Source organism: Vipera berus, assembly GCF_964194415.1.
Source record: "Vipera berus genome assembly, chromosome: 17".
NCBI lineage: Eukaryota > Metazoa > Chordata > Lepidosauria > Squamata > Viperidae > Vipera > Vipera berus.
This window is the reverse complement of record NC_138220.1, coordinates 5316262-5341895: the sequence shown is the minus strand read 5'-3', so window position 1 is coordinate 5341895 and position 25634 is coordinate 5316262. Positions and strand designations below refer to the sequence as shown.

At 53.9% G+C, this 25634-nt stretch overlaps 2 protein-coding genes and 1 long non-coding RNA gene across 9 annotated transcripts in view; 2 read left to right on the top strand and 1 right to left on the bottom strand.

Moving 5' to 3' along the window:
* Positions 1-4431: 4431 nt before the first annotated feature.
* LOC308675916 lies at positions 4432-11430 on the bottom strand. Its single transcript, XR_014028238.1, has 3 exons — positions 11327-11430; positions 10581-10697; positions 4432-8860 (listed from the first exon to the last, which is right to left on the bottom strand). It is a non-coding gene; the product is annotated as an uncharacterized lncRNA (long non-coding RNA).
* A 1208-nt stretch (positions 11431-12638) lies between these two features.
* On the top strand, positions 12639-23316 carry DDI2 (DNA damage inducible 1 homolog 2). 4 transcript variants are annotated; one of them, XR_014028205.1, is made up of 10 exons: positions 12639-12814; positions 14598-14727; positions 15363-15629; positions 15762-15888; positions 15979-16106; positions 16321-16449; positions 16538-16641; positions 16780-16969; positions 17803-19114; positions 19973-20056. XR_014028205.1 is itself a non-coding variant. In XM_081341307.1 (10 exons), exons 1-9 carry the CDS (start codon positions 12677-12679, stop codon positions 19075-19077), a joined length of 1239 nt encoding a protein of 412 aa, XP_081197433.1. In that variant the 5' UTR covers positions 12639-12676; the 3' UTR covers positions 19078-19114; positions 19973-20108. The 4 variants fall into 4 exon arrangements, 3 of the variants coding, with proteins under 3 accessions (XP_081197433.1, XP_081197431.1, XP_081197432.1); XM_081341307.1 differs by having other exon boundaries at positions 19052-19114; positions 19973-20108; XM_081341305.1 differs by lacking the exon at positions 17803-19114 and having other exon boundaries at positions 19973-23316.
* Positions 23317-25120: 1804 nt separating this feature from the next.
* Positions 25121-25634, top strand: part of PLEKHM2 (pleckstrin homology and RUN domain containing M2) — a 17170-nt gene continuing 16656 nt past the window's right edge. For all 4 annotated transcript variants that reach the window (XM_081341188.1, XM_081341187.1, XM_081341190.1 and 1 more), the window contains exon 1: positions 25121-25348. In XM_081341188.1, the coding sequence (XP_081197314.1) occupies positions 25286-25348 (63 nt within the window). In that variant the 5' untranslated portion in view covers positions 25121-25285. The remainder of the gene's footprint in view (positions 25349-25634) is intronic.

The following is a 25634-nucleotide window of genomic DNA, read 5'->3' as shown; positions in this document are numbered from 1 at the left end:
CCTGGGACTCTTTCTGGTTAATGTCAGAGAAGCGGGACAGTTTCGACTTTCAGGTCACGTTGGGTGCTTCCTCACCTACATCAGCCGGACAGCCTTTTACAGGAACATTTGTTCAGGGACCAGATCACTACCATCCTTAACGATGCGGATGACACAACGGTCTATAAGGATAGGCATTAAAAAAGGAAACGGAGCAGAACCACAATCCCCTCTGGGGAAAAAAACTCCATTCTGATTTAAAATCCTGTTAAAAAGGTTTATTTCATTGGCGGGCTGCTAAACCTGCTTCGACCACAGGAAGGTAGGGTGTTTTGTCCCTTGCGTTAATATTGAAGGCGTCGTAGGGCTTTAAAACTTGGTTTAAGTCTTTCGAAGGAGGTTTCCTCGTCCTGCGCCTGTTCAGCAGTGCCTGGGACTATAATTCCCCTTTTTATTTTAATAATAACGATTAATAATAAAGATACAGAATAATAACCTTAAAATCCCATTAAGGGGGTTTATTTTCTTTTTGTGGGTGCTAAACCTGTTTTGACCACACGAGGGCACTGTTTTCTGCCCCTTTCAAGCACTGAAGTGGTCATAGGCCAATGATGGCGAACCTGTGCAAGTATAGATGGTCTTAGTAGCCCCTTTCTAGCCGCTACACCCAAAATAACCACAGGAGGGCACACTTTTCATGCCCTGTGCTATAGATGGTTTTTGTAGTCCCTGTCAGGCCGCTGTGCCCAAAATAACCACAGTGGGGGGGGCACTCTTGGCATGCGTTTTATATATAGGCTTTGTAGTACCTTACAGGTCGCTATGCCCAAAATAACCATAGGAGGGCACTCTTTGGATACCCTTTACAATATAAGGTATTAGAAGTCCCTTTGTGGCTGCTATGCCCAAAATAACCACAGGATGGCACTCTTCATACCGCTTTATATGGTCTTTGTAGTCCCCTGCAAGTCACTATGTCCGAAATAACCACAGGAGGGCACTCTTTTCATGCTCTGTGCTATAGATTGTTTTTGTAGTCCTGTCAGGCTACTGTGCCCAAAATAACCACAGGAAAGCACTCTTTGGATGCCCTTTGTTATATATTGTCTTTGTAGTCCCCTACAGATTGGTGGGCCCAAAATAACCACAGGAGGGCACTCTTTTCATGCCCTGTGCTATAGATTGTTTTTGTAGTCCTGTCAGGCCACTGTGCCCAAAATAACCACCGGAGGGCACTTTTTTCATGCCCTGTGCTATAAATGGTATTTGTAGTCCCTGCCAAGCCACTGTGCCCAAAATCATCACAGGAATGCATTCTTTCGATGCCCTTAGTTATATATGGTCTTTGTAGTCCCTGTCAAGCCACTGTGCCCAAAATAACCACAAGAAACCACTTTTTGGATGCCCTTTGCTATATATGGGCTTTGTAGTCCCCTACAGATCAGTGGGCCGAAGATGACCACAGGAGGGCACTCTTTGCATGCCCTTTGTTATATATGGGCTTTGTAATCCCCTACATTTCGCTATGCCCAAAATAACCACCGGAGGGCACTCTTTTCATGTCCTGTGCTATATATTGTCTTAGAAGCCCCTTTGTGGCCGCTACACCCAAAATAACCACAGGAGGGCAGTCTTTTCATGCCCTGTGATATATTATGGGGTTAGAAGCCCCTTTCTGGCCGCTGTGCCCAAAATAACCACCGGAGGGCACTCTTTTCATGCCCTGTGCTATAAATGGTATTTGTAGTCCCTGCCAAGCCACTGTGCCCAAAATCATCACAGGAATGCACTCTTTGGATGCCCTTAGTTATATATGGGCTTTGTAGTTCCCTACAGATTGCTGGCCCCAAGATAACCAAAGGGGGGCACTTTTTGCATACCCTTTGCTATATATTGTCTTAGAAGCCCCTTTGTGGCTGCTATGCCCAAAATAACCACCAGAAGTCACTTTTTTCATGCCCTGTGCTATAGATGGTCTTTGTAGTTCCCTACAGGTCGCTATGCCCAAAATAACTACAGGACGGCACTCTTTTCATACCCTGTGTTATATATGGTCTTTGTAGTCCCCTACAGGTCGCTATGCCCAAAATAACCACAGGCGGGCACTCTTTGGATGTTCTTTGTTATATATGGGCTTTGTAGTTAGTTCGGGCGTAGCAGCCACAAAGGGGCTTCTAAGATCATATATAGCACGGGGCATGAGAAGAGTGTCCTCCTATGGTTATTTTGGGCATAGAAACCTGTAGGGGACTACAAAGCCTATACATAACAAATGGCATACAAAGAGTGCCCTCCTGTGGTTATTTTGAGCATAGCAACCTGCAGGGGACTACAAAGACCATATATAACACAGGGTATGAAAAGAGTACCTTTCTATTGTTATTTTTGGCCCAGTGGCCTGACAGGGACTACAAAGACCATCTATAGCACAGGGCATGAAAAAAGTGCCCTCCAGTGGTTATTTTGGGCGTAGCAGCCAGAAAGGGGCTTCTAACCCCATAATATAGCACAGGGCATGAAAAGAGTGCCCTCTGGTGGATATTTTGGGCGTAGCAGCCAGAAAGAGGCTTCTAAGACCATATATAACACAGGGCATGAAAAGAGTGCCCTCCGGTGGATATTTTGGGCGTAGCAGCCAGAAAGAGGCTTCTAAGACCATATATAACACAGGGCATGAAAAGAGTGCCCTCCGGTGGATATTTTGGGCGTAGCAGCCAGAAAGAGGCTTCTAAGACCATATATAAAACAGGGCATGAAAAGAGTGCCCTCCGGTGGATATTTTGGGCGTAGCAGCCAGAAAGAGGCTTCTAAGACCATATATAACACAGGGCATGAAAAGAGTGCCCTCCGGTGGTTATTTAGGGCGTAGCGGCCACAAAGGGGCTTCTAAGATCATATAATCCAAGCTGTCTCAGGAATTCTGGGAGTTGAAGTCCACGAGTCATGAAAGAGCCAAGCTTGCCTACCCCTGTGACGTAGTCATTCCCACCATTAACTCAAATTAGGGAAGGCAAGTCTTAAACATATCACGTGGTTGCAGAGAGAGAGAGAGAGAGAGAGAGAGAGAGAGAGGGAGAATCACTTGTGTGTGTATGTGTGTGTGTCTTCAAACTCGGCCCTTTTGTGACCTGCGGACTTCAACTCCCAGAATTCCTCAGCCAAGCAAAAACAAGAAACAGATCTTGCAAAAATCACCCAATCTGGTTCGGCCATGTGACCAGGCACAAAAAAAAACACAACCTAACCCACTTCCGGCTTCTCCTATCCAAGCCATGCGGCTGCGGAGGCCTGTTTTTGGTCGCAATTTTGCATGTCTAACGTAAGTACCCTTTCTGAATTAATTCATTTTTGTGAACCCTAGCTAAATAAACCTTCGTGCCTGGGGGAATGGGCTGCATATAGCCATTTTTGTTAAAATTAATTAGTCCCTTTCGTTTTGGAAATGGGGAGTGGAAAGGGTTTTCTTTTTAAATAAAATAAAAAAAAACTTCCTAGGGTTTTACTTTGCATGTGTTTCAATGTACTGTGCATTTGAATAACCACCTCGTGCTTTTAATTAAACAGCCAGTTGCATGTCGCTACATTTAAACATGGAGGCCTTGTCGAAGAGCCACTGAAGGCCTCTGTGCCTTTTTTTTCAAGCACCCAGTGGAAAGGTTTTTTTTTTAAAAAAAAATAAAATAAACGGGCTTTATTTTGCGTTTTGTTAAAATTAAGAATAGGTTCCTTTCATTTTGGAAATGGGGAGTGGAAAGTGTTGGTTTTTTTTTAATAAAGGGAGGTGGGCAAAAGGTTCACAAGAGGAATGCAGGACCAAGCAAAGATAGAGAAGTCCATGCATCCCTTTTGGAGCGAATCTCTCTCCCACCAGCTATTTTTTGGGAAAAATCTTAAGGCCAAGTCAACTGCGAGTCATTCTGAAGTGCAACATTTGCTCCTTTCTGAAGTACGACTGAAGATGTGCAAGATCAGAAATTGTCTTCTCCTCTAACTGTTTTTTCTTTCCTTCTGACGCCAGATATGGGAAGGAATCGACATAGAGACCGTGATGCACGTCTGCTTCCTCATGCTGGAACCCATGGCACTCTGCTACTGACAGCGGCGGAGTAGCTGCAACCGGGTGGTGGGAGGCTTTGGAGATGGCTGTGAGCTTGTTTGGGTGGGTGGGAGGGCTACATGTCTCTTGAAGCAACTGCCACGGATCCACAAAGTTCAGAGTCATCTGGACCAGCCACATGGATTCCCATCTTGAGTTGAAGACCAACCTTCCAGCGTCCAGTAAAAGGACCTCCGCTTTGATGCAATGTTGTAGTGTTTTGATATATTTGTGCAGTTGTTATGTGTTTTACTTCTAGCTTCCTGGGCTGTGTTTAGTCCCCAAACACCAAAGGACCCCCGCTCCACGCCATGAGACGTGATGGTGCCATTATACGGGGTGCCCATGGTAAGCTAGCTTTCGGGGTGAATGGCTATATATATTACAGGTAGTCCTTGACTTAATGGCCACGTTTGAGTCCAGAGCTTCTGTTGCTAAGCGAGGCATTTTGTTAAGTGAGTTTTGCCCAATGTAATGACTTTTCTTGCTACATTTGTGAAGTGAATGGCTGTAGCTGTTGGTTTTTAAGCGAATTTCGCTTCCCCATTGACTTCGCTTGTCAGGTCACAAAATGTGATTACCTGACCCCAGGACACTGCAGCCATCATAAATACAAGTCGGTTATCAAGCTTCTGAACTTTAATCACATGCCTCAAGGATATTGCAATTGTAAGCTACTTTCTTCAGTACTGTTATACCTTCAAATAGTCACTATATGAACTGTTTTAACTCAAGGGCTACCTATACCAGCTTTTATGTAGTAATATATATAGGCATTCTTCTGTGTACATATTAGCATTTCATACAGATAGTTCTATTTATTAAAATATGCTAATATGCACATCTATGTGTATGTACATATATGCACACAGAGGGACATAATTTGTCTATTCCTGGAATAAACTAATTATGCCAACAAGTCTCTGCATGTGCATATATGTATATATACATGCCCCAACGTTTCGCTTCTCATCCAAGAAGCTTCTTCAGTTCTGACTGACTGGTGGGGAATGGAACGATTTATATTCTTTGCAGTCGTCTGGTCCTTAGTACTCCAAAGGTAAGTCGTTAGCTCTCTTTAAGAGTCGTTGAGGCCACTTGGGGGTTTATCTGTATCCTCAGGGTCACCTGGACCAGTGTGGGGATGGGCCTGGGACCTTCTTGGGACTGTTGCAAGGACCGTGTTGGAGACAGGAGGTAAGTGGTGTCGTATCCCTCCCCCTCTGTCGAGAGAGACTTGTTCGGTTTTAACACAAATGGCCTCTTTGACCCCTCTTTCAAACCAGCGGTCCTCTCTATCCAGAACGTGGACTTTGCTGTCTTCGAAAGAGTGGCCTTCGTTTCTCAAGTGCAGATAGATGGTTAAATCTTGTCCTGGTGGGCTTGTTGTCCTAGGTTGTGCCATGCATTTGTGGTTTGTTTCTCCAATGTACAGATCTGTACATGTCTCACTCCATTCTTCTGCACAGACTGCATTGCTCAGTTTGTAGGCATTTTATCCTTTGGGTGGACAAGCTTCTGCCTTAGTGCAGTTTCTCAATCTTGGCAACTTTTTAGGATGTGTGAACTTCAGCTCCCAGAATTCCTGAGTGAGCATGGTGGCTGAGGAATTCCGGGAGCCGAAGTCCACACATCTTAAAAGTTGTCAAGGTTTTGAGAAACACTGCCTTAGTGTATTTTTGGGTAGAAAGTGCATGTACGTTGAGTTAGTTGAGCTTTTCAGATATTCCTGCACTTTGTGGATTGATGTTGCTTCCTTTGTTGTTCTTGTTGGGGGCAGGGGGGACAAAGGATCCTACTGGATCTTTATCTGGATTTGATGAAGGCCCAATTGGGGCCTTCTAGTCCCTCTTTGCTGGTAGGTAAACCTTCAGCCCAGTGGTGTAGGATTCTGATGACTTCTGTGTTTTTGCAGACACACACTGGGTTTTCTGTATACTTCAGTGTTGAAGTGTGAATCTTGTCCTAGACCTAGTGGGTTTGTTCTCTTATGTTGTGCCATGCGCTTGTGAAGTTGTTTTTCATAAACGCATGGCACAACATAGGAGAACAAACCCATCGGGACAAGATTCAGCAGTTCATCTTTCTGTGGAGATTCTTAAGTTAGCCAGGTCACAGTTTGCTCCAAAGGTCCTTTTCCAAGAGGCAATTGGACTTTGTTTTTTCTTGAAGATTTTCACTTCTCACCCAAGAAGCTTCTTGGATGAGAAGCGAAACATCTTCAAGGAAAAACAAAGGAAGTCCAGTTGCCTCTTGGAAAAGCACATTTGGAACAGTGGTCCATCTGCATTTGAGAGACAAAGGCCGCTCTTGAAGACAGCAAAGCCCACGTTCTGGATGGAGAGGACCCCTGGTTTGAAAGAGGGGTCAAAGAGGCCATCTGTGTTAAAACTGAACACCCCTCTCGACAGAGGGGGGGGAATATGACGCCACCTTTCTCCCGTCTCCAGTACGGTCCTTTCAGCAGTCCCAAGAAGGTCCCAGGCCCACCGCCACACTGGTCCAGGTGACTCCGAGGGTACAGGTAAACCCCCAGGTGGCTTCAACGGCTCGGAGAGCTAGTGACCGACCTTTGGAGTACTAACGACCAGATGACTGCAAAGAATATAAATCCTTCCATTCCTCACCAGTCAGCCAGAACTGAAGAAGCTTCTTGGATGAGAAGCGAGGCGGCAAAAAAAAAAAAAAACCCAAAACCAAACCCCCAAAACATAAGCACCTCCCCCACACACAGATTCACGTATATAGTTAAGTCACAGAGTGTCCGGTTCATTCCTACTTATTGGGACATACCCCTATTACTGTATGTGCCTGTGTACATTAACACAGCTGCACACAGTCATCTAGGCTAAGCTCTATTGGGGCCTTGTTTCCTAATAGATCTTAGCCTATATTGCTCTGTGTGTCTGTGTTAAGATACACAGACACATAGAGCAATATAGGCCAAGATCCATTAGGAAAGCCCCAATAGAGCTTAGCCTAGATGACTATGTGCAGCTGTGTTAATGTACACAGGCACACACAGTAATAGGCATATCCCCTAATATATGGTATATGTTTATATCTACATATTACCACATATTAGGGTGTATACCATACTAAGGTTACCAGCTCTGGGCTGCAAAAGAAGAAAAAGCCACTAGGGGGCAGCAAACTACATTTGGCACCCTCTAGTGGCCTACCATGTTTTTGCAGCCCAGATCCGGTAACCTTAGAGCAGTCTTTTTCCAAACTTGCCCGCTGTAAGGTGGATGGCTTTCAACTCCCAGAATTACTTGGGGGTTGAAGTCCCCCACATCTGACAAGTTTGCAAAACACTGCCTTGGCTCACAATATGTGTCCAGCTGTGTGTGTGCATCTTTCTTCTGAAGCTCCACCGATATATGCACACACATATATATATAGGCAATCCAGGGCCCCCAGCATGTCACAATTTTCCTCTATGGCAAGTTTTCAAGAAGGAAGTTCCTAGAAAAGGAAGTGTCTTAATGGGGGCATCAGGATACCTCCAGAATACCAAAACTATCTTCCTGTTCTGGAAAGATTCCTTTGGGGAAACTGCTGGATTAGCCCAATTGGCATGAGGAAAACAAGGACATTTAAAGTTGCCCAGAAAAGACCCTTTTGCCCATATATACCAGTCACTTTTCTCCTGATTGCACAAGGACAGCAAACTGTCAGCTGCGGAGGACTTGCCCATCCGAGTTCTCTCTGGCCACCAAGTCCCATCATCCTCAACCCATGTTGCAATGGCTGAGGAGAGGAATACCTATGGTGCTCTCCCTGCTGGTTTGGCAGCTGCCCTAGCCCACCCAGCAGGGAGGCCCCACAAGATGACTTGTGACCAAGTCAGCAAAAAGTGGCATGGAGAATGGATCAGGCAAAGATCCCCGCGCTGCACCAAGTTAGAGATGTACTACAACTCCCAGCAGCCCCAGGCAGCAGAGTTAAGGATGGGTGCTGCTTTGGCAGTCGTGGTGCAATCAGGCAAAGTGCCAGTGGAGCCGGAGAAGAAAGGATACTTACACACACGTGCTTGACTTACCTGTGGCAGGATTTTCTCCGACTGGGATGGCCTCTGGACTTACTCCTAATGCGGGATTTCGAAAATCAGCACCCCTGACAATAAAACAACCATTTTCAAGCACACCAACCCCCTCATCCCGAGACCAACGCTTAATAAAAGGTATTTTATTTACAAAAAAACGCTCCCAGTCTCATCTTCTTCTTAAGATCTCCAGATGTCGCAGATAGCGTCGGCGCCTGTTCCAGAAAGGCAGCACTGAACTATTTCAGCTAGGTGCAAGGAATGGAAGCCCTCCCTTCCACTAGAATGGGTGTCTGTACACGTGGGCTACAACCTGTTTTACTACCTCCTGATTCTTGGGCTAAAGCCTTTATTACCATCTCCTGATTCTTGCCTATCTATCATGGTTCCTGTTAGCCACCATCTCTTCTTCGTTCCTACAGCGCTATTATTAAAGCTTTGGGGAGACCCCCATGTGCCCCCTGTTCTTCTGCTGCCTACTTGGCCAACCCGTGGCTTCCAAGCCCTCTAAAGAGCTCTGCAGGAACGCCATCCTTGGGGTTCTCCTCCTCCAGAGTCCAGCTCAGCTGGACTTCCCTTCTTCCCATCCTGCCTAGATGTTGTCATAGGGGACCACAAGGCCAGTGTTGTAGCTGTAGCCGTCCACTTCGTTGTAAGAGGAGCGGCAGCTAGGAAGGACGCTCTCTGCCACCAGCTCGTCTGTGGAGAATTCGTAGGCGTAGATAATGCCTCTGTGCCTGTTCAGAGAGAAGCAAGGGGAGAAAAGGGAAAAGAAAATAAGCTGGGTGCTTTTCAACCAGCCTGGTTCCCAGCAGTTCAAAATCCTCTGGAGCAACTTTCCAACCTTGGCAACGTTAAGATGTCTGCACTTCAAATTCAAGCTGGCTGGGGAATTCTGGGAATTGGTCCTCACATCTTAAAAGTTGCCCAGGTTAAAGAACGCTGCTCCAGGCGAGAGGTCTTCAAACTTCGCCCTTTTATGACGTGTGGACTTCAACTCCCAGAATTCCTCAGGCAGCATACCACAAGTCATAAAAGGGCCAAGTTTGAAGACCCCTGCTCCAGACTCTGGTTCCTCTCTAGGGCCAAGGAGATGTTAAAATGCAAGCAACATAAGTTCAGAGTAGGCCCATGTGCTTGAAGGAGCACCCTTAATGGTTCCGGGTTGTTCTACTTTTAGAGTAGTGCTTCTCAATCTCGGCCGCATTAAGACGTGTGGACTTCAATCCCCAGAATTCCCTGGATGGGGAATCCTGGGGATTGAAGTTCAGTCCTCTTAAAGCAGGCACGTCAAACTGCCGGCCTATGGGCTGGATGCGTCATGCCAAAACCGTGCCCATCCCATTGCCAGCAATGGGGAAGAAGTTACGATACGTCGCACGACATTGCATGACATCGTGCGTTTGACCTGCCTGCCTTAAAGTAATCAAGGTTGAGAAAGACTGCTCTAGATACGTCAACTGTCTTGTATTCACCTTCTTGGAAGTCAGCTCAGAGTATGAGGAAACAGAGGGGAAGGGAAGGGAGAAGGAGAGGAGATAAGAGAGGGAAGTGGGGGGAGGAGGAGGGGAGAGGAGAAGAGAATGGGATGGAAGAGAGAAGGGAAAAGGAGGTAAGGGGAGAGGGGGAGGGGAGAACAGAGGAGAGAAGGGGAGGGGAAGGGAGGAGAAAAAAATGGAAACTTTATTGTCAAAGTACAACTATGTGTACACTGAGATTAGCTGAGCCTCCCTTTGTGCTCCCACCTGCCAACACAGTGACAACAAACCCTCCATCTTACTACACCATGTGAACCAACTACACTACACACCGGCCTCCCAAGTCAATTCTGCATAAATTCACAAAAGTAAGGAGAAGATTTAAAACAGGATTTGGATAAACTAAACTACTCTGTATTCCAAGAGGAAAAGAGGCCAATAGCCATCCAGAAGCAGCTGGACTATAATTCCCATCAACCTTAGCTAACTCAACCCATAATAATGGGTGCTGGAACATCTTACCACCCTTCACCCATCGCCCGGGTTTGTTCTTCCAAGCCACTTGCTGCTCACCAGAGCTTGCTCACGATTTATAGCTGGCTACCTTCCTATCCTAAACCCCTGCCTGGCTTGGCCACAACATCCTGGCTCTCTGCCAGCATAAGCTCTCAAACGCTCTTCCATTGCGGCTTCTTCTCTTTTCCTGTTTGAATCAGGCGTCTTCAAAGTTGGCCCTTTGATGACTTGTGGACTTCAACTCCCAGAATTCCTCAGACAGGCAGGCTGGCTGAGGAATTCTGGGGCCACGTTTGAAGACCCTTGGTTTAAACTGAGGAAGGCCAACTTGGGGGAATGCCTCCCAGCCTCCCACAATATTGTCTAGCTAAGGCTGCTGGGGATTGTAGTCTAGCAACCCTGAGAGTGGTGTCACAGGGCGCTGGCTGAGATAAAAAGTACCACCCTGAGGGTCAACTCTCACCTTCTGTGAGCGGTCAAGTCATCGTCTGTGATTCTGGCCCCTCCGGGAGTCTTTTCATTGGGGATGTTGGCCGTGATGAGGCTGTGGGAGCTGAAGCGGAAGTGGCAAACTGGGTGCCTGGAAAAAAAAGGGAGCCACAGGGTCCTTCAGTGGCTTTTCCACAAGGTCTCCATGCTTAAATGCAGCGGACAAGCGACTTACTGTTTAATTAACAGCAGGATGCAGTTCTTCAAATGCACAGTAGATTTGAACAAATGCAAAGTAAAACCCTAGGAGTTTATTTTTTTATTATTATTATTTTTAAAAAACCTTTCCACTGGGTGCCTGGAAAAAAAAAGGGGAGCCACAGAGTCCATCAGTGGCTCTTCAACAAGGTCTCCAGATTTAAACGCAACTGGCGGTTTAATTAAAAGAGGGTGCAGTTATTCAAGTGCACAGTAAATTGGAACAAATGCAAAATAAAACCCAAGGAGTTTATTTTATTTTATTTAAAAAAAACCTTTCCATTCCCCATTTCCAAAATGAAAGGGACCTATTCTTAATTTTAACAAAATGCAAAATAAAACCCTAGGAGTTTTGTTGTTGTTTTTTTTAAAAAAAACCCTTTCCACTCCCCATTTCCAAAATGAAACGGACCCATTCTTAATTTTAACAAAAATGGCTATATGCAGGTCATTCCCCCCAGGTACGAACGTTTATTTAGCTAGTGTTCACAAAAAACGAATTAATTCAGAAAAGGTACTTACGTTAGACATGCAAAATCGCAACCAAAACACGAGCCTCTGCAGCCACCTGGCCTGGATAGAAGCCGGAAGTGGGGTTATTTTTTTTGTGCCTGGTCACATGGCCGAACCAGATTGGGTGATTTCTGTTTGTTTGTTTTTTTGCTTGGCTGAGGAATTCTGGGAGTTGAAGTCCGCAGGTCATAAAAGGGCCAAGTTTGAACACACACACACACACACACACCCCGCCTTCTATGGTTGATCTTGGCCCTGCCCTGGAGTTCCCCGATAGAATAAATAATCAACGAACACAAAAAAATACTTCTTTATACAAAATAAAGAAACTAGGAGCAAAAAACCCTAGCCCAGGGGTAGGCAACCTCGGCTCTTTTAGGACTGGTGGACTTCAACTCCCAGCATTCCTGAGCCAGCATGTGGGAACTATAGCCCCTTCATGACTCGTGGACTTCAACTCCCAGAATTCCTGAGCGAGCATGTGGGAACTATAGCCCCTTCATGACTGGTGGACTTCAACTCCCAGCATTCCTGAGCCAGCCATGGGGCAACTACGGCCCCCTCATGACTGGTGGACTTCAACTCCCAGCATTCCTGAGCCAGCATGTGGGAACTATAGCCCCTTCATGACTCGTGGACTTCAACTCCCAGAATTCCTGAGCGAGCATGTGGGAACTATAGCCCCTTCATGACTGGTGGACTTCAACTCCCAGCATTCCTGAGCCAGCCATGGGGCAACTACGGCCCCCTCATGACTGGTGGACTTCAACTCCCAGCATTCCTGAGCCAGCATGTGGGAACTATAGCCCCTTCATGACTGGTGGACTGCAACTCCCAGCATTCCTGAGCCAGCATGTGGGAACTACAGCCCCCTCATGACTGGTGGACTTCAACTCCCAGCATTCCTGAGCCAGCATGTGGGAACTATAGCCCCTTCATGACTGGTGGACTGCAACTCCCAGCATTCCTGAGCCAGCATGTGGGAACTATAGCCCCTTCATGACTGGTGGACTTCAACTCCCAGAATTCCTGAGCCAGCCATGGGGCAACTACGGCCCCCTCGTGACTTGTGGACTTTAACTCCCAGCATTCCTCAGCCAGCCTGGCTCAGCTTGGAAACCCCTCCTTTCCACCCCCCTCAGCGCGGCTGGCTCAGGAATGCTGGGAGTTGAAGTCCACGAGTCCTCTAAAGAGCCGAGGTTGGCCTACTCCCGCTCTAGCCGGCCCCGCGAAGGGGCGGGGCTCCTCCTCCTCGTGCTGCGCCTCCTGCGCCTGCGCCGCCTTGCGCGCCGCTTTGCGACGAGCCGTGCGGCGCCTGGGAGGCGGCTTTCCGGCGGGGCTGCGCGGGCGAGGTTGGCGATGCTGCTGACGGTGTTCTGCCTGCGGCGGGACCGCTCCGAGCTGACCTTCTCGCTGCAGGTGGACGCGGACTTCGAGCTGCAGAACTTCCGCGCCCTCTGCGCCCTCGAGTCCGGCGTCCCCGCCTCCCAGAGCCAGGTGGGCGCCCGCCCCGCTCCCCCGACGGGGGTCTCCCGGGGGTCCCGCCGGGGGGGATCGGGTCGCCCTCCGTCCTGCTCCCTCGGCTGGCGGGTGGGCGGCGGGGAGGGGGTCCCTGCGGGGAGGGGGTAGCGCCGGCTCAGCCGCCCCCCCTCCCTCCTTCCCCTCTGGGGCGGCTGGGCGGGGGCTTCCGGGTGCCTTCGGGTGGCGGGGGGGAGGCTTTGCCATGGGGGTGGGGAGGGTCGCCGGGGGTCTCCTGCGAGGGCGGCTGCCGAACTGCCCGAGCTCCGAGTCTGCGGATGGAGGCGCTTCTCCCCTGGGTGCCTGCCCTCCCACCCACCCACCCACCCACCCACCCCTTGCTTGCCCTCCCTCCCTCCCTCCCACCCACCCACCCCTTGCTTGCCCGCCCTCCCTCCCACCCACCCACCCACCCCTTGCTTGCCCTCCCTCCCACCCACCCACCCACCCACCCCTTGCTTGCCCGCCCTCCCTCCCACCCACCCACCCACCCCTTGCTTGCCCACCCACCCACCCACCCCTTGCTTGCCCTCCCTCCCTCCCACCCACCCACCCACCCCTTGCTTGCCCTCCCACCCACCCACCCACCCACCCCTTGCTTGCCCTCCCTCCCACCCACCCACCCACCCCTTGCTTGCCCACCCTCCCACCCACCCACCCCTTGCTTGCCCGCCCTCCCTCCCACCCACCCACCCACCCCTTGCTTGCCCGCCCTCCCTCCCACCCACCCACCCACCCCTTGCTTGCCCTCCCTCCCACCCACCCACCCACCCCTTGCTTGCCCCCCTGCCCCATCCCTATATGTTGGCTGCCCCCAGACCAGGCGCTGCCCACCTCGTTTGCTGGGTAGCCACTTGCAGAAGGCAAGGCGGTGGGTTTGGACTAGGAACGCCCCCCCCTCCGGCCCCCTTTCCTGGCTCCTTCTCCTGTCTGTAGATCCCGATTTCCCCCCTCCACCCCCTTCCGATTGGACAAAGCTTTGCAGCCCCTTTTGGCCCAAGCAAGGTGGAGCCAGATCTTTTTTTTTATTATTTTAATTCCATTTATATCCCGCCCTTCTCCGAAGACTCAGGGCGGCTTACAAGCTTAGCAGTAGCCTTCATTCTATGTATATGCCTGCTTATTAGGGCTTTCACACACACACCCCAAGCGGCATTATTACAAAGTCAGCTTAATTGCCCCCAACAATCTGGGTCCTCATTTTACCTACCTGGGAAGGATGGAAGGCTGAGTCAACCTTGAGCCTGGTGGGACTCGAACCTGCACTAATGGCAGGCAGCTGGTGTTACTTAAGGAGGCATCAGCCCACTGCTCCACCAAGGCTCTCTCCTGATCCACCAAGATCCTCTCCTGATATCCTGATCCCTCCGTGGGGAGTGGTGGATCTGGCTCCTGACCCAACCGGCCAGCCCGCCATCCTTTGTACCGGTCGGGTCGGCTTGTTGCAACCTGCGGGTGGTTCCCAGCTGCGTTCTTCTGCTCTCGCCATCTTCCTCCCCCCCCCCCCCCCGAGCTCTTTCAGGCAGTGCTTTCTGCCGGATCCTGGCAGTGTCCGGGGGGGGGGGCAGCGGGATCCGCTTCCTGGCACTTTCAGGAAAGTGAGCTGCTTTTGTTAAGCCACTTGGAGAGGTGGGTGGCTAGGGCTGCCCTTGTAGGCATGCACGCTCTATAGCCTTGGGGCAGGGGGGTGGGTTGTCCAAGGCTGGCAGGGCATCTCCTTGGAGGCCGCTTGCTATTGAACGACTGCCTGTGTCTCTCTCAGATCATCTTTGGCGAACAGCCCCTCACGGATAATCACCGGTCCTTAGCGTCTTATGGCCTGAAGGATGGAGACGTGGTGATCCTGCAGCAAGTGGAGAATGGGCAGGCACTATCCCCGGCCCCCTTTCCTGGTAAGAGACCTCCTCCTCCTCCTCCTCCTCCTCTGGTGTTCCCCGTCTTTGGCCTGGCCGGCCTCCGTCGAAGGCCCCTGCGCTTTCTGTCCGTTTTAATCCGCCGGTTGTAAATCTGCCAGCGACTTTGCTAGCTCCTCAGATCTCATTTTGGAAAGCGTGGCAGATTTCGCACCCTCCTCCTCCTCCTCCTCTCCCCCCTCTCCCCCCCTCCCCCGGGAAGCTTAAGGCATCTCCCCCTGTTGTTTATCCTCGAGGGCTGTTTTTCTCTGGAACTGTGCACCGAAAGTGGATTTCACAGCAATAGCGTTCACGAACGCAGGAGCAAGAATGCAACGTGCATTCAGTGTCCTAATAAACCAACGTTTTGTGGGCCATCACTCCCGCTTCCACCTTTTCCCCCGGGGGGGGGGGCAGATGCCGTCATATCTGCTTCGCCTGCTCGGATCAGTGGGGGTGGGTGGGTCATATTTTCCAAATTCTGGAGCGCTGAGGCAGGCCCATCTCAAGCCCAGCGTGGACAGGTGCCCCCCGGTTCAGAATCCCCCTGCCAGATCCCGCCTCCCTCTTCCCCAAGGCCAGAGCCTCCGGCTGGAGCCTAATCCGCGGTTGTCTTCTCTCCCCGTCGCAAACAGGCCTGCCCAGGATAGACTTCAGCAGCATCGCTGTGCCGGGGACGTCCGCCCAGCTGCCCCAGTCTCTACAGCTGCCACCCCCGGCCCCTGCCCCTGCCCCACCTGCTTCCTCACGGGCTCCGGCTCTTCCCGACCCGCCTTCCATCCCGCAGGGCCTGGACAACCCGGCCCTTTTGCGAGCAATGCTGCTGGCCAACCCGCACGAGCTCTCCTTGCTGAAGGAGCGAAACCCGCCTCTGGCCGAGGCTCTGCTCAGCGGGGACCTGGGTGAGTCCTGCCAGGAGGGAAGAAAGCTCTGGGGCTGGGTGGAGGGGGAAAGGGGCAGGGGGAAGGGCGGTGCTGCCCCTTTGCCCGGTGGATTTCGCATGCCCCCTTACCCCCCTGCGCTTTGTGCTCTAGAGAAATTCACTCAGGTGCTGGTGGAACAGCAGCAGGATCGAGCCCGCCGGGAGCAGGAGAGGATCCGTCTCTTCTCCGCTGACCCATTTGACCTGGAAGCTCAGGCCAAGATCGAGGAGGACATTAGGTAGCAGGTCTGGGGGCCGAGCGGAGGGCTGGGTCTGGAGGGAGCTGGCCGAAGGAGGCTCCTGATGACCGGCTTTGGTGTTCTGCTCAGGCAGCAGAACATTGAGGAGAACATGACCATCGCGATGGAAGAGGCTCCCGAGAGCTTTGGCCAGGTGGTGATGCTGTACATCAACTGCAAGGTCAACGGCCACCCCGTGAAGGCCTTCGTGGACTCGGGTCCGTCTGCCTCCCACCCACCCAACCCCTTTCCTCTCTGCCTGGGTGTGACTGGCCCACGTTGGAGGAGAGTCTGGCGGGAGTATGCCAGGCAGCCTTGGGCGGGGAGGATGGCAGGGCTGAGATTTCCTTTTGGGAAGAGCCCACCTCCTCTCTCCCCCCACCCACCCCACTCCGGTAGGAATGTTTTCAACTTGACGTGCCCTCTTGGCAGGTGCTCAGATGACCATCATGAGCCAGGCGTGTGCAGAGCGGTGCAACATCATGCGACTGGTGGACCGGCGCTGGGCCGGTATCGCTCGGGGCGTGGGCACCCAGCGGATCATTGGCAGGGTGCACCTGGGTAAGTGTTTCTTGGGAGGCAGCTGGCAACGCTAGAGAGAGAGGGAGGGAGAGAGAGGCTGGCCCACCCGCCATGTTTTCTGCTGCAGCTCAGGTGCAGATCGAGGGGGACTTCCTCCCGTGCTCCTTCTCCATCCTGGAGGAGCAGCCCATGGACATGCTGCTGGGCCTGGACATGCTGAAGAGGCACCAGGTGAGCAGCGGGCACCTGAGGCTGGCAGGAGGGGCACTCCCAAGCCGGAGCTTCGGAAGGCCTGTTTCCCTCCCCGGCCTCGTGGGCAGCTCCCCCAGCAGGCCAAGGTCAGCCTCGACTTCCTTCCGTCTTCCCCAGTGCTCCATCGACCTCAAGAACAACATGCTGGTGATCGGCACCACCGGCTCTCAGACCTCTTTTCTGCCTGAGGGGGAGCTTCCCGAATGCGCCAAGCTGGCTTACGGGCCGGGCCGGGAGGACATGAGGCCCGACGAGCTGGCCGATCAGGAGTTGGCCGAAGCCCTTCAGAAGTCTGCTGACGAAGCAGGTACGCGGGCAGGGCTAGGAGGACGTGCCCTCCCCCAGGCCGGCTCACGTGGGATGGGCACCTGCCGGAGAAGTGGAAGTTTTGAACTTCAGGCCAGCGTTAATCCGGCAGTGCTGAGATTGGGGGGGGGGGGAGGGGAGGAGATGCCGTTGGTTTGTTCAATTTAGGCAGAGTTCTTAATTTGCAAGGAGCGTCCTGGAAAAGAGGGTCTGGGTGGGTGGGGGGACGGTCAAGGAGGCACTGCGACAGAGGGAAACCCCCCCCCCGGCCTCTTTTGCTGGGAGCATGGAGAATTTTGACCGCCTTCCGATTTTCCCAGAAGGGATGGGCGTCGCGGGGAGCTTGCGACCTAGCAGGTTTTAAGCAGAGATTTTTAACGTTGCACCCTTAAGTTATCCAAAGCAGGAGAGCCTAGGTGAGTAATTTCATTAGCCTTTCACCACGTTTTCCTCTCCAGTGCTCAGCGGCGTCTGGGAAGAAAAATACGTTCTCTTTGTCTCGCGCAGAGGGTTGTTTTTTTTCCTTCCCCCCCCCCCCAAGCCGGATTCGTAGGCTTCGCTTTCTCTAGGGCCACGGTGCGGTTCGCACCCCGCTTGCCGAGTCACCCTGGACCGTTCTCTCGAGGGTGGAAACACCCCCCCCGACTCTTGAGTCTGACATCCTGGACTCAGAGGAGCTTATTCCGGGACTGCCCCCCCCCTCTCTTCTTCTCCTCCTTCCCCCCAGTTCCCAGAAGTGGAGAGAGGTGGCAGGCAGACAGAGACGCCCCTAGAAGAAGGCAGCGGGAATGAGTTTTGTCTTTCGTTCACCCTCCTCTCTCTTGGCACCGTTAGTTACAGGTGGATTTGGGCAAGATGGCCGCCTCAGGCACCAGCGGCAGAAAGCCAAGCGAAGGAAGCGCCGCGCAGTCTCCAGCCCCTCAGCTCAGAGCCTTTGCACCCTCTTATAGCAGCTCTTGCCCTCCCCCCCCCCCACACACACGAGAAGAATGCCCCGCGGTCAGCTCAGCAGTGGCTTTTTGTATCCTTACATCCTGGTATTAAAAGCTCTCCCTTAAGAGATCCAGCTTAGTCTCGAGTTTTACTTAGCCCGAGCAGTCGGCCCTCTGCCCTCTGGTGCTGCTTGGTCACCTCCTGCCTCACCTCCCACTGCTTCACGATAGGCTGGGGGGGGGGCTTCCCTGCCCCCCCCCCGCTTTGAGGCTTGTGTGATGGGAACCACCACTCCTTGGCATCGTCCCTCAGCTGCCCTGCGCGCTTCAGCACCCCGGAGGTAGTAGTTCTTGTCTTTTGAAGTTGGTCGCCAAAGTTCCTGTCTTTGCGCGACTCCAGCTTCCCCCCCCCCCCTTTCCCCAAAGCGTCTGCTGAGGACCGGAATGAGCGTAGACTTGGTGAGCAGAGCACGCATCCCTCGCATCCAGCTGGCTAGCTCTGCGGAGGAACTCAGACAGACACAGACAGACAGACAGAGAGAGAGAGAGAGAGCGCCTGGCCTCCCTCGGGGCTGAGGTTTTAATTTCCTGCATTGGATCTGGAGGGCAAGGGATGGAGGTCCAGAGCCCTCGGAGGGAGGAGTCAGCGGGCATAAAACCCGCGCTGGCTCTGCACCCGTCCGGTCAGCCAGCTCAGAGGAGAGGAAGAGGAAGGCGCGGTTGAGAAAGACCAGGGACAGGACAGCTACATAGGATCAGGAGAGAAGAGCCTTTCCTGCAGGAGCTGAGGACCAAACAGGCCTAGCCGGCATTGTCCAGCAGCAGAGGAGATGGATCTGGGATGCGCTGGACAGTCAGGAGAGTTTCCCCATCCGGCCGAGCGTCGGAGCGCGTCAGCCCGGGGGCCTCTTTGCGTGCCCGCCAGGCTGCCCTTAACCGCAGGAAGAGGAAGAGCCACCAACCGAAGGGAGAGTCAGCGCTAGTTGAGCCTAGAGCCAGCAAGGACGCCCTTCGCCTGGCAGAGTCAGCCAGCGGCCGCTCAGAGAGGAGCTGCCCGCAGGGGGGCAGAAAGGGCCGCCGGGCCACCCCGGAGCACGGTGCATGTGGTGTGCTAATCCACCTTTGGTGTGTTTGTCTCCTAATCCAAACAGAATGCCAGAAGCCTAGATGCATGTAATGTGGTTTTGCTGCCGCTGGAGGGGGCCACAGACCAGGTACTGCCAGCGCTTCCTCCTCCTCCTCGTGGCTCCCGCAAGTGGGGGTGGGGGTGGTGGAGGAGGAGGGGACCGCCGGCCCGGATCCGAGACGCACAACGGGCCCAGCGGAGGATTCCAGCAGCAGCGGGCTCGTCAGGACGCTCCTGGGCAAAGCTTGTCCCTGCCGGAATAATGGCAGCTGGGGAAGGCCGGGCCGGTGCGAGTCCAAGGCAGCCGGATCGCTCGGCTGGATCTCTCGCTGCCAAACGCCATGCTTGGCTTGCTTCCGCTGGAAAAGCCGCGCCCGCTTCCGTAATGCTGGGCGTTACTTCGGCTAATGCATGTGGGCGCGTTGGAAGGCACCCGCCGGGCTCGGTTTGGGCTAATCGGATAGCCCACCCCCCCCCCAGCCTACCCCCCGAGCCCAGCAGAGCGCTTTTCTTCTGGCGTCTTGCAGGACCGGGCTCTCCGCCAAACCCATCGTGGCCCTGCTCCTCGGAAGTCAGGAAGTGACCCTCGCAGCCGGTTAAGACCTTAACTGCAGCGAAATTGAAGGGGAGGGGGGGTTTCGTCCTTGATGGCTCCCATGCTTCTTGCTTGTTTGCATGCATGCATCTGGTTTGGCCTTCCTGCCTCTTCCAGCCTCCCCCGGTGTAGAAGAAGGGTGGGGGAGGAAGTGGGGAAAGGAGACCCTTTGGGGATGGGTTGGGGGGAAAGGGTCGTTTCCGCTTGCAAAGGGAGCAGGCTGGGGGGGGGACAGGCAGCGGTCCCAGCTGCCCCTCTGCCGGTCGCTCGGAGGGCCTTCCCGCTGCCGTCTGGGGTCCTCAGGGGTTCTCACTCTGCCTTTCCCCTTCTTCTCTCCTCTTTTGTGCGCAGAGAATAGCGCTGCAGAATCTACCTCACGTGAAGCTCCTTCACAACCGACGTCGGACAGCTTTAAACCGCCGGTTTGTTTTCCAGAACGTGGTCCGAAGACTGCCGATGATAGCCCTGCCAGCCGATCGCTCGATCGCTCGGCCTCTGCTCCCGCCGTCTGCTCCCCCCTGGGCGGCCGGGCGGAACCTGAATGTCCCAGAGCTGGGAAATCCCTGGATTCTCTCCTGGACCCCCAGGGGTGGCTGGGGAGCAAGGAGCCGCCAGCCCCCCCGCTGAATCTGCCTGGCGCCGGGGCCCACTCCCCCTTGGGGGGGTCAGCTACCTCCCGAAACATGCCTGCTGCTTCCAGCTGCCCTCCGGAGAAGGCCGCCCCTGGCCACGAGCCTCAGGAGATGGAGGGAGACAGCGGCCCGTGCAAGGCGTCCCCGGAGACGAGCGGGCCCGACGCCCCCCTGCCGCTAGAGCCCCTGGAGCTTCCTCCAGATTTTAAGAGGTGCAGGAGCCCCAGGAAGGGCGGATGGAGGGAGCCTCGGCACGTGGGGGACGTTTCCTTGCCACTGGCCGCTGCGGCAGAAGGGGGGGAGATTTCCCGAGGGGCCGAAGACAGGCCAGAGGGGGCCCTAGCCCAGCTGCCAGGAGAGGACCGCTCGCTGGAAGAGCCCCCTGGCCCAGAGGACCCACCCCTGCTCGAGTCAGCCGACGTGAGCACTGCGGGCCCCGGGATGGAGCTGGGCTTGCACCAGTGCCCTGGCCTTCCTCTGCCCCTCGGTCTCCCCCCAGCGAGCCGCTCGACTCAGCCTGGAAACGTCACCGTTGACCGGCCCAAGGATCAAGATGAAGAGCCGGGCATCTCCCTGGCCTCTGCCTTGAAGGAGCTTCACCGCCTCCTGGTTGTGAGTGCCAAGCACGACTTCCGAATGGGGGGCGCTCGGCACGAAGAGAGGCGCTCCTCGCTGGAGGCTCCTCCGGGAGGGTCGACTGCGGCCGAGGAGGCCTCCTCCTCCTCCTCCCGAGAGCAAGCGAGGCCGGACCTGGCCCTTGCCTGCCCAGCTGCGACGGAGATGCTGGAGGAGCCCCACTTAGACGGGGGGCAGCAGGAGGTTGCCCAAGGGGCCTCCGGCTGTGGTGACTCCGTCCCAGCAAGCCCTTTGGCGGTATGGCCTCCGCCGCTGGTCGAAGAGCGCCTGAGAGTCCCAGCCCAGCGCTTATCCAGCTGTGCCGCAGCGGGGCTGAGCTCTCTTGCCTCGCTCGGTCCCGAGTCCCGGGCGTCCGAGAGCAGTTGCGGCTCTTCCCTGAAAGAAGGGGGAGCCTCCAGCATCTCCCTGGAAGCAGAGGCCGAGCCGCAGCACCATCTGGAGCAGCTGCCTGAACCCGTGTCCTTCCCTGGGGCTTCCGATCCCCGCTCTCCTCCTGCCCTGGCTGCAAACCTGGATCAGATTGTGGAGGCCGGCTTTACGCCCCAGGAAGCGGGAGAAGCTTTGGAGCACGCAGGGGGGAATGCCGATCTGGCTCTGCTCATCTTGCTAGCCAGGAACATCGTGGTCCCCACGTAGCCAAGACAGCCTTTCCGGAATTGCCCTGCCTTCCCGCGCCTCGCGACAAAGTTTGATTCAGCCGTACTTTTTTCTTTTTTCCCTTTTGGCAAGCAGGAAAGAAAAATAACCCCTTATTTTCAACCAGGTCGCCGCCTCTTTCCCTTGTTGAATTTTGGCCGTTTAAAAAGCAAATCTTGGTATTGTAACGGAAATCGCCATCTATTATTGCTACTCTTCTGGCTACGTTTATGGAATAAACTTTACTTAAAACATACGGTTTTAGAACGATAGGCAAATCGAGGGCTTAGAAACTAGAGGCCCGGGTCCGAGGGGGTGCTTACCTCGGTTAAATGCCAGGAGGCAGAGACTTTTAGGAGTAGGGGGCAGTACGTGGCACCACCACCCCCCTTCTTTACCGCCAGGGAGGGACAGCGCCTGCCAACTGTGTGACCGGGGTTCCCTTCCGCTTAGCCTCCTGCCCTGGATGAAAATCGGTGCCAGGGCATAGTGCTCCAAGAGGCAGCACTTTTCGGGGTCCTGTGGAATAAAGCTGTACCCACAAAGTCCGCTCTTTGGGTTTTAAAGCTGGTTCCGAGGGGAGAGGGCTGGGGGGGGTGCTTGTGGCCATTCATGGTGCAGGCCGAATTGCGGCTTAGCAGCTTTGGATGTGGGGCTGGGCTTGGTGAGATAGCAGAGCTAGGTCAGAGAGAAGGTTGATAAAGGAGCTGGCGCTTTCCCATTTTTCGGTGGGGGGGGATGTTGGGGGGGCTGCCTGCTGGGAGCCTCCCTTAAGGGTGTGTTTTTGAGCACTGGAGGAGCTGAAAATGGAAAAAAAGGGGATTTGTAGCTGCTGATCACTTTTAGCCATAAGAGGGCAGGAATGCATGCCTTTTGGAGAGAATTGGTGACCCCGATTCTGCGGCCAGGACTGGCTCTTGAAGTTAAGACGGGGGTGGTGGTGGTGGGGGGGGGTTGCTTCCTTTGTGTTTCAGAAGGCTTGAACTTGCTCTGTCGCTCGGGCGGAAATCTTGTCCTGTGCCCATAATTCAAGAGTTTTGAAATGGGGTGGGAGCCCACAAAAGTGGGGTTTCTTTTTGATTTGACAAATGCTGTGGCTCTCTCGCTTAAGATTGTTGGGTCTCGGACGGCAGGGGAGGTGCAGTGGGGAGACCCCCCCAATCTTTCTATGGGAAGTTGGGTGGGGGGGGTTTCTGCACACCGGGGGTTCCCTTACAGAGGGACAAAACCTCTGGGTTACAGCGGCAACAGGACAGGAGATTCCTGAAGCCCAGCCAAGGAGGTGATGCTTTGGAAACGCACCCTTGTGTGACTTTCAAGGGCGGCACGTCCTGGCACAGAGAGAGAGAGGGAGAGAGAGAGCCTGACTGGAGGGTGGTCCTGGTGGCTTCAGCTCCTATTGTGAGAGCCTGCAAGGCAGTTGCCGTCCTGAAGCCGTTGCGTATGATTCAAGGAGGAGCAGTGTGGACCTTGCTCCCTTGCACACTGAGTAAACGCCTGGGCCACCGGTTGCCACCCTTGGCACACCCAGCGGCCGAAGCCTCTCAGGGATCTTGCCTGCCTTGTTGCAGCAGCCCTTTGCCCTCCTACGGCCCTCTCGGCCGCTGCTGGGTGGCATCGGTTGGGCTCTTTGCCGATGATCTGGTGACATCTTTGTAGCTCACATCTTCCTTTTTTTTTTTTTACCAAAAATAAGGACGTATTGTGGGGGTGGGGCAGGCTGCTTCTCAACTGGGAGAAATATGTAAACGTTTTGGATTTTAAAAATAAAGATGTTTTTTTTTTCTCATAGCAGTTGTCCGACAGATCTTTACGGGAGCCGCTCACGGGCAGCCAAATTGGAGGGTGGCAGGGCCAAAGAGGGCCTGGCAGTTGGTGGGCAATGGAGGGAGGAAAAGAACAAAAGGCGGCGTTTGTGTGCTGGTGGCACCCCCTTTCTGGGGGTAACAGTAGGGACGCCGCTGTAGCTGTGCCCCCAAATTTGCTTTTGCCCAGCCAAGGCAGCCTTGCTAGTCAAGACTCCTTTCACCAGCTGGGCACTGATGGCTCCATGGAATGCAGTCAATGCCTCCCAGCGCTTGGCATCCCTCGCCTTGCTAGTTGCCTCTGGACCGGATGGGTGAGGGACCCATCCAGAAAACCAACCCGGGGCGGCGCCCACTGGGTGGTGCAATGGCTTTTGGAAGCACCCAGAGCACCTTCTCCCATGCTCCAGCTGGCAGGTGCCAGGCCCGTAACTGGCATCTCCTGGGCTGCCTGGCAGATCTGGGTGTGTGCAGTGCTCTTGCAGCTCCGTGACCCAGCAGGCCCAACCGGTACAACAGGTGAAACCTTGGCGGGTGTCGTCCCAAAGGTGCTTTTTTCAGGAGGCGACTGGACTTTCTTGTTTTTCTTTGAAGAAAGACCTTTCTCACCCAAGAAGCTTCCTCAGCTCTGACCGGATGGTGGGGAAATGGAAGGGTTGATATTCCATGCAGACAGCCGGTCATTTGCCTTGTTTTAGAGCAGGGGTCTTCCAACGTGGCCCTTTTATGACTTTGTGGACTTCAACTCCCAGAATTCCTCCACCAGGCAGGCTGGCTGAGGAATTCTGGGAGTTGAAGTCCACAAAGTCATAAAAGGGCCACGTTGGAAGACCCCTGTTTTAGAGGGTCATTGAGGCCAATTGGGAGGTTTGTCTGTGTCACCCTGAGGAAATCCTTCCACTCCCCACCATCTGGTCAGAGCTGAAGAAGCTTCTTGGATGAGAAGAGAAATGTCTTCAAACAAAAAGTCCAGTTGCCTCTTGAAAAAAGCCCCTGTGGGACCACCACGGCCTGGATAACTGAGAATCCCCATAGACCAGGGGTAGGCAACCTTGCCTCTTTTATGATGTAGACTTCAACTCCCAGAATTCCTGAGCCAGCATCAGGGAACTTTGCCCTCCCCCCTCATGACTTGTGGACTTCAACTCCCAGAATTCCTGAGCCAGCATCAGGGAACTAGGGCCCTTTCATGACTGGTGGACTTCAACTCCCAGAATTCCTGAGCCAGCCTGGCTCAGCTTGGAAACCTCTCCCTTTTCCCTCAGCGTGGCTGGCTCAGGAATTCTGGGAGTTGAAGTCCACGAGTCATGAAGGGGCCAAGGTTTGTTTGTTTGTTTGTTTATTTATTTATTTATTTATTTATTTATTTATTTATTTATTTATTTATTTATTTATTTATTTATTTATTTATTTATTTATTTATTATTTATTTATTTATTTATTTATTTATTTATGGGATTTATATCCCGCCCTATCTCCCCGAGGGACTCAGGGCGGCTAACAACAACAAAAATTAAAGCACTCTGTACAGTACATTAAAATTAAAAATTGAAATCAATTAAAGTTTAGTCGGTTGCCTATCCCTGCCAAACGCAGGGCGGAGGCGGCGGCCTGGGCCGGCCTCTGAGACCCGAGCACCTCCTTCGCAGGTTGCTGTCGTTGGAGCGGAGGCGGGGCCGGACTACAACTCCCGGCGTGCCTGGCTCGGGCAGGGGCTGCCGTGGAGGCACGGCGGCGGCGGGGACTACATCTCCCGGCCTGCCCCGCGCGGTCACGAGGGGGGCGGCGGCGGCGGCGGAGGAGGACGCGGGGCTGAGGGCCGGCTCGCCGCCCTGCCGAGGCGACCCGCTGGCCGCTGCCGCAGCGCCACCACGGAGGCCCCACGGCGGAGGCGGAGGCGGCGGAGGCGGCTCCGGAGCCCCGAGGAGGACGGGCCGGGAGCGCGGGCCGCCGCCATGGAGCCCCCCGCGCAGCTGAAGGACCGCATCCTGGAGAACATCTCGCTCTCCGTCAAGAAGGTCGGCGGAGACACCCCCCCCCTTCGCGCCCAGCCCCTCCCTCGCGCCCCTCAGCCTCGCTTGGGGGGGGGAGGGAGGGAGGGAGGGAGGGGGGAAAGGGGAGGGTGCCGGGCGCTGTGAAAACCGGCCTGACAAGGTGGGCCTTTCCGAAGGACAGGAGGAGGAGGAGGAGGAGGAAGCCTTGCCCTCCCCCTCCCCTGCGCGGGTCTTTCAAATGGAAATCCAGCCTGTCCTTTTTTTCAGAAGAAGGAGGCAAATCGGGGGGGGGGAGGAGAGGGGGGCTTGT

Excerpts from the sequence above, each read along its gene's own strand:
- DDI2 (XM_081341305.1), top strand. The coding sequence starts at position 12,677 with ATGCTGCTGACGGTGTTCTGCCTGCGGCGGGACCGCTCCGAGCTGACC. Across the intron at positions 12,815-14,597 it reads TCCCCGCCTCCCAGAGCCAG|ATCATCTTTGGCGAACAGCC; the intron begins GTGGGCGCCCGC and ends TGTCTCTCTCAG. Across the intron at positions 15,630-15,761 it reads TCTGCTCAGCGGGGACCTGG|AGAAATTCACTCAGGTGCTG; the intron begins GTGAGTCCTGCC and ends TTTGTGCTCTAG.